Source organism: Bos javanicus, chromosome 21, assembly GCF_032452875.1.
Source record: "Bos javanicus breed banteng chromosome 21, ARS-OSU_banteng_1.0, whole genome shotgun sequence".
Lineage (NCBI taxonomy): Eukaryota > Metazoa > Chordata > Mammalia > Artiodactyla > Bovidae > Bos > Bos javanicus.
The window spans coordinates 23,231,188-23,238,835 of record NC_083888.1 but is presented as its reverse complement, the minus strand read 5'-3'; the positions used below and the strand labels follow the sequence as shown (position 1 = coordinate 23,238,835).

The window sequence follows — 7,648 nt, the reverse complement described above, 5'->3', positions numbered from 1 at the left end:
ACCAAGACCAGTGATTGCGGTTGGCAGCAAATATTTGCCAAGATGCTTTTGACATCTACAAAAGCAGAAGATATGAATTAGTGGGCTGAATCCACTCTAGGTACAAGTTAATTAATGGTCTCACTGCATCCTCTATAATTATAAGTTTTGCCTCAAGTCTCAAATTTTTAAGTATTTAGAAGATATATTTAAGCAGTTTAGAGCATTACCATTTAGCAGAGAGGAATTGTCTGCTAAACAGATTTATTTCTCACAGTTCTAGAGGCTGGAAGAGTCTGGGATCAGGGTGCAGCATGGTTGGGTGAGGGCCCTCTTCTGGGTCACAGACTCCTGCTTATGTCCTTGCATCATGGAAGGGATGAGAGAGCTCTCTGGGGTTTCTCTTTCTCTTTCTCTCTCATTTTTTTTTTTGGATGAGAAGACAGTTTATTTCAAGTGAGACATCATTAGTATTATCCCTAAAATATTAATTAGTGGCAGTTGATGCTGGGAAAGATTGAGGGCAGGAGGAGAAGAGGGGGACAGAGAATGAGATGGTTGGATGGCATCACCGACTCAATGGCCTTGAGTTTGAGCAAACTCTGGGAAATAGTGAAGGACAGAGAAGCCGGAGTGCTGCCATCCATGGGGTCGCAAAGAGTCTGATACAACTTAGCAGCTAAACAACAACAAAAATACGTATTTAACATTCTTTTCCCGTCAGAAAATATTACTAAAAGGATGTTCATCATTTAGAAACCAAAATAGATTGTTGTGACTAATCACCTCCCTGAAGCCCCACCTCTTAATAGCATCAGTTTTGGAGATAGGTTTCAACGTGTGAATTTTAGGGGGACACAACACTCAGGACATATCAAGTGCATAAAATTTTAGTTCAGCAACTGCTCTTCCCACCTTTCCACAGGAGTTTACTTTTCCACTCCACTGATATTGGCTATGGCCATACGATTTGCTTTGCCCAGTGGAATTTGTGTGGGTGTGGCTATGTGCCAGTACTAAGCAGAGCTTTCGAGTGGTATCTCATGTTTCCATTTTAACCACTTGCATCCCCGTTCTCTGCCATGAGACCAACGAGTTCTAGATAGGAAATTGTCCTTCAGTCTGGTCCTACAATGAGAATTCATATGGAGCAAAATTCTAAACCAATTCCCTAACTTAGAACAGAGCCATGAAAGCCATTGCACAGACCTGTGAACAAGAAAGAAATATTTGTAGCTGTAAGCCACTAAGAATTTGAGGTTGGGGCTTCCCTGGTGGTCCAGTGGTTAAGACACCTGGCTTCTACTGCAGGGAGCACAGATTCAATCCCTGGTCAGGGAACTAAGATCCCAAATGCTGTGCAGTGCAGCCAAGAAAAAATTAAAAATAATTTTTAATTTTTTTTATAAATTGGGACGTTCTTTGTTATACAGTTCTATTGCTGCAAAAGCTAACTGATACGTGGCCCAGATGAGCTGCCTCTTGGTACCCAATTCTACATGCAACTGATCAAGTTCCACTCATTGCTCTTTTACATACCGGCTTTCCCATAAGACTTCATCTGAATAAAAGAATTCTGCTGCTAAACACACAAAACAACAGCTGCATTTGATTACTTTTCTAAAAGTGTTCATCAACACGTGATTTTAATATTTTGTCATTTTAAAAATACACGTTTATGATCATGTTTATTTTTCAATTCTCCTGCTGTAAAATAAGCAATAAAATCAAGACTTGACCAAGTCAAAAATTATAATTTTAAATAAATCTCTTATGTTTATGTTCTTATTTTTATTATTAATTTCCAGATGTGAAATTGGCAAAAACATTTAGATATCATCCCAGCAAGGTAATTCATGATAGATTTCCTTTTAAATGCTCCCAGCTCAGATTATTTCAAAGGTCAACAAATTGTCATTTGGTCAAGAAGGTTTTTTTGTTTTTGTGTTTTTTTACAGATTTGGAAAACAGAGCAAGGGGTTAGAGACAACTCCAGGCTGGTCACATGCACAGTGTGCAGTGGAGCCTGACTCTGCAGGGGCCAAACCCTCAGCCCTGGCCTGGTCCCAGCCTCAGCAACCATGTGACCTGGCTAAACCCTGGCATCCATGGCCTGTTCACCTTTCCCTCCCCTGCTCACAGTCAGTCCCATCAACGGATGCTGTGCATGGGTGCACTCATATGCAATGGACTTTTCCTACCTATCATTCCCTCCTCTTCAAAATTAATCTTTCTGTGTGCTATGCCATCTGGGTGCTTAAAAGTAACCTGCAATCAAATCTTGTAAATACATTGATATGATTGTATCAGAACCACCAGGGCTTCCTTGGTGGTCCAGTAGTTAAAAATCTGCCTTGCAATGCAAGGGACACTGGTTTGATCCCTGATCCCGGAAGATCCCACATGCCTTGGAGCAAGTAAGTCCGTGTGCCACAACAATTGAGCCTGTGCTCTACAGCCCAGGAGCCGCAACTACTGAAGCCCGCACATCCTAGAGCTTGTGCTCTGCAATAAGAGATGCCACTGCAACGAGAAGCCTGAGCACTGCAACTGGAGAGTAGCACCCAGTTGCTGCAACTAGAGAAAGCCTGCAGAGCAACAAAGACATAGCACAGTAAAAAAAAAAAAAAAAAGGACACTGAGGTCCAGGTTTTAAAGTAGGTGACAGGTTAGGATGCTAATGTTCTCAGGAGGCTAGTCTCTTAGAATTGTCCAGTGTTTTAGTCTAAAGAAATGAATAAGGGTTGTTCCAGACATCCTGGGAAGTCTGCTGAGGAGCTATTTTTAGAATTTTGCACCAGTTTAAAGACATTCAGTGAAGAGCCCTGGTCCTGGTGGATTATCTGGAAGGCCATTCATTTCAGAGGACACACTCCACAGACAGTTTGCCCCTAAAATTTGTTTATTGGCTGTGCTGGGTCTTTGCCCCTGCACGGGCCCCTCTCCAGCTGCAGCGAACAGGGTCTACTGTCCAGGCTCGGTGCTCGGGCTGCTCAGTGTAGTGGCCCCTCTCATTGTGGAACATGGAACATGGGCCCTAGGGTGCACAGGCCTCAGGAGATGCTGCACATGGGCTCAGTAGTTGTAGCTCCCAGGCTCCAGAGGACAAGTGCAGTAGTTGTGGTGCACGAGAGTAGTTGCTGTCATATGGGATCTTCCCGGATTAAGGATCGAACCCATGTCTTCTGCATTGGCAGGTAGATTATTCACTACTGAGCCACCAGGGAAGCCCCCTCTAAGATTTTGGCCTAAAAATTTGTGACCAGTAATTTCCTCTAAAATGATCTCAGTTTTATAATCAGTGAAAGCAACAGATTGGATTAGATGTTGGTTTTTTTTCTAATCTTCCTACTCCTCTTCCTTCCATACCTCAATTTTTAGCCTATTAAGCATGTAAATTATTTTAATTCTAAGATATTCTGAATATATAAATACACACAAAGAATGATTTAATAGTTCCTATGTATCCACAGTTATATTGAAAAGATGTTAATTTATTTCTTCACATTTACTCTCTGTCACAATCCAATTTTGAAAATGTTAAAATATGAGAAAATGGCCCTTTTAAAGTCAAAAAGGTATGGTACATTAAGAGGAAATCACACACATGTTATAAACAATTATGAAAAGAACATTACATATGAAACCCCATGGAAGAGGGCCAAATCTATAATCAGGAAAAAAAATAAAAAATCCTGAGATGCTTTCATTGTTTACCATAGCACAAAGAAAATAAACTCTACAAAAGCAAAGGAGTAATGAATGAGCTATGAGGAAAGGAAATAAAGGATTTGATCTGAAATAATCTTTAATGTCTTACCCTCTCATCTTCCCCTTTGAAAAACCAAGCTGTGTTGTTTAGTTGCCAAGTCACGTCCGACTCTTGTGACCCCTCGGACTGTAAGCCTGCTGGGCTCCTCTGTCCATGAGATTTCCCAGGCAAGAATACTGAAGTGGGTTACCGTTTCCTTCTCCAGGGGATCTTCCTGACCCAGGGATTGAACTTGCATCTCCTGTGTTGGCAGGTGGATTCTTTACCACTGAGCCACTGGGGAAGCCAGACCAAACTTATAAAGGAGTGAAAAATTCACTTAAAATTTGAAAAATAGGAAAGAGTACCATAACTGTAGAGACACATTGAGGACCTTCTTGACTGGCATTTTTTCCAACCTTTTGAGAAATTCCAACCAGACTATGGTTCACCCGTGTGAAATGGCCAGTGTCCCCGTCAGAGCTACCCCCAAAATTTCCTTGTAACTGAGAGAGGAAAGGACTTGAGGGGGTAGCCATTTGGCAGCAAATAAAGAGAGGGTCAATGTCATGAGTGACTTTAGGGAGTAGATGGATGTGGGCAAACAGCTATTGACACGACTCTCCTTCCTGAAATCCAAGGAATGGGTCTGCTGTGTAAAATAGAAATGCCACAATTAGAGAAGGGGGCAATGCCACCCCCATTCTAGAAACCAACCACCCCAAAGACATGAAAAAGGGCACTGCCATGAGGTCTCTCTGTGCTATGTTAATAAGTCCCCTATTAGCTTCCCTGACCCGGCCTTTGTCTCCTTTGGATAAATAAGATGTGTTCTATGGGGTGTCCCATTTCTATCTTTGAGGGTATGTGTGATTTGGGGGATGGATTTATTCTTTCTGACCCCAGATATCCTTTCCATGTTTATTCATTTCATTTTCTTCAATTTCAATCTCCTGATCTCCGTTGAGAGCCTTTTCTTTCTATGGAAAAAATAATCTTTTACCAGTGGAAACATTAGTCATCCTGCCTCCTCATTGAAAAACTTTCTTCTCTTGAGAAGGTGCCAATATCATGGGTGTACACTCATTCATTTCTGTAAGGCTAGCTATCAGGGCTGTTGTTTGTAGCCATTATTTCTTTAAATTGAAGCATGATACTTTACAGCCTGTTATTTTAAGTAAAATGGAGGTCTAATGGATGGCTTACCACTTCACACTGCATTTCTAGCGATTTCATTTGCAAGCGTATCAAATGCCCTGAGATGAATGAGTTTTGCCCTTCAATGGAAACTGGCAAAAGCAGAGCTGAGCTGACTTGCAGATAAATATTAATAGCGATTGCTCAGAAGCAAAGGTCAAGAAATAAAGCTCAAATACTTGTCTTTACTTAAACACTTAAATTATGTAAAACTGAAAATCCATTCTCATTTTTAAGTGAACACATTAATCTTCTAAGAAGTGAAAGAAGTTGTCATGAATTTAGGGAGAGGGAGTAATTTAGTCCTGACTTTCATCATCTCCAGAACTAGATGAAGAAGTAGACCAGTCAGCTGGTTCATAGGGCACTGATGCATAAATGGTACAAAAATCCACCACTGGGATAGATAGACCCCCTGGGCAGCTGTAGTCACTGAAGGGTTTATGTTCAAGTCTTGATCATCACCCCTTGAATGTGGGTGAAACCTGTGACTTGCCTCAAACTAATATAAAATAAAGACTATGGTGGGTACTTCCATTGTGGTCTAGTGGTTAAGACTTTGCTTTCCAATGCAGGGGTGCAGGTTCAATCAGGGTTCCCCTGGTCAGGGAACTGAGATACCACATGCCTTATGGCCAAAAACCAAAAGGTAAAACAGAAGCAATATTGTAACAAACTCAGTAAAGACTTTAAAAAAAGAAAACTATGATCAAAGTGGTGAGATGGTAACATCTGTCATCACGCTACTGTGTGTATATATGTGTGCATGTACAAATATATTCAAGAGTGATTCTCCACTGCCATTTTTTTTAATGAATGTGTTTCTATTTCTCTTATAATTTAAAAAGTGCAAACATTCTGTTGGACCATATAAATGGCTGAGCATCAAAGAATTTGATGCTTTCGAATTGTGGTGCTGGAGAAGACTCTTGAAAGTCCCTTGGACAGCAAGGAGATCAAACCTGCCAATCCTAAAGGAAATCAACTCTGAATATTCATTAGAAAGACTGATGCTGAAGCCCCAATATTTGGCCACCTGATGCGAAGAGTTGGCTCATTGGAAAAGACCCTGATGCTAGGAAAGACTGAAGGCAGGAGGAGAAGGGGGCAATGGAGGATGAGTGGTTGGATGAAATCACCAACTCAATGGACATGAATTTGAGCAAATTCCGGAGACAATGGAGGACAAAGAAGCCTGGCACCCTGCAGTCCAAGGGGTCACAAAGAGTTGGACATGACTTGCCAACTAATCCACAACAATACATTCTGTAATTCAGCCACAGCCTTTACATCCGGGTGACTTCTTCACTAGATTTCAATTTCCTTTTATATAACAGATTCTTGTTCCTGAAGGCAGTTAGCTTTCCATCATTCTTTCTGTCTAGATAACATCTAAAGACAAGTCCAACAGCTACATGACTATGTACCCAGTGGTCACACATAATCTGAAGTAAGTTCATCATGAACGCTGCAACCTCAGAAACAACAATGACCCCACACCCAAGGACAGTGGCCTCCAAGGCTATTTCTGAATAAGTGAGCTGCCATGGTGTCAGTTGGGCTATGGAGAGGGACCACATGATGAAGAACTTTGAGCAGCCTCTATAACCTGAAAAAGACTCAAGGCTGACAGCTAGCAAGAAAGCAGGGAGCTCAGTCCTATAGGAGATAAATTCTGCAACAACCCAAGGGAGCTTTGAACTGGATCTTTCCCCAGGCAAGCCTCCAGTGAGACCCTAGTCTTGACCTACACCAGGTTTTCTACCTGAAGAGACCCTGAAGTAGAGAATCTCATTATGCTGTTTCTGGATTCTAGCCTACAGAAAACTCTGAGTAGTGAACACATACTGTTCAAGCTTTGAATATGCGGTCGTTTGTGATGCAGCCATGGAAAACTAATGCAACCATGCAACAGGTGAAAAAATTGGAGAAAATTGCATTTGCCAGAGTCCATTAAGGGGAGTAGCAAGTGTGGTTGGAATGACTAAAGTCACGAGGCATATAGATTCAGGGTTAGAATCTTTGGAAGCAAATGTATTAATTGTCCTGTGAGGAGAATAGGCCTAATTACTGAAAGGCCATTGTTTTGCAGGGGTCTATGAAGTTTCAAAGTCAGAACTGAATGACTCAGAACAGTAGAGAAGACCTTGCTGTTGCCCATTGTCCACAGAATCCTCTCCCTTTCCCCTGCAGCACTCAGTGTTGGTGTTCAGTCACTAAGTCATGTCAGACTCTTCGCAACCCCATGGACTGGTCATAGCTTTTCTTCCAAGGAGCAAGCATCTTTTAATTTTATGGCTGCAGTCACCACCTGCAATGATTTTGGAGCCCCCCAAAATAAAGTCTCTCACTGTTTCCATTGTTTCCCCATGTATTTGCCATGAAGTGATGGGACTGGATGCCATGATCTTATTTTTCTGAATGTTGAGTTTTAAGCCAACTTTTTCACTCTCCTCTTTCACTTTCATCCAGAGGCTCTTTAGTTTTTCTTCACTTTCTGCCATAAGGGTGGTATCATCTGCATATCTGAAGTTATTGCTATTTCTCCCGACAATCTTGATTCCAGCTTGTGCTTCATCCAGCCTGGCATTTTGCATGATGTGCTTTGCATATAAGTTAAATAAGCAGGGTGACAATATACAGCTCTCCCGATTTGGAACCAGTCTGTTTTTCCATGTCCAGTTCTAACTATTGCTTCTTGACCTGCATACAGATTTCTCA

General features: G+C 41.6%; 1 protein-coding gene across 1 annotated transcript; it reads right to left on the bottom strand.

The window, feature by feature from the left end:
• Window positions 1–6,213: 6,213 nt before the first annotated feature.
• Window positions 6,214–6,417, bottom strand: LOC133234003 (NADH dehydrogenase [ubiquinone] 1 beta subcomplex subunit 1-like). Its single transcript, XM_061394161.1, has one exon. It carries the CDS (start codon window positions 6,388–6,390, stop codon window positions 6,214–6,216), a length of 177 nt encoding a protein of 58 aa, XP_061250145.1. The 5' UTR covers window positions 6,391–6,417.
• Window positions 6,418–7,648: the final 1,231 nt, after the last annotated feature.

Excerpts from the sequence above, each read along its gene's own strand:
- LOC133234003 (XM_061394161.1), bottom strand. The coding sequence starts at position 6,390 with ATGATGAACTTACTTCAGATTATGTGTGACCACTGGGTACATAGTCAT.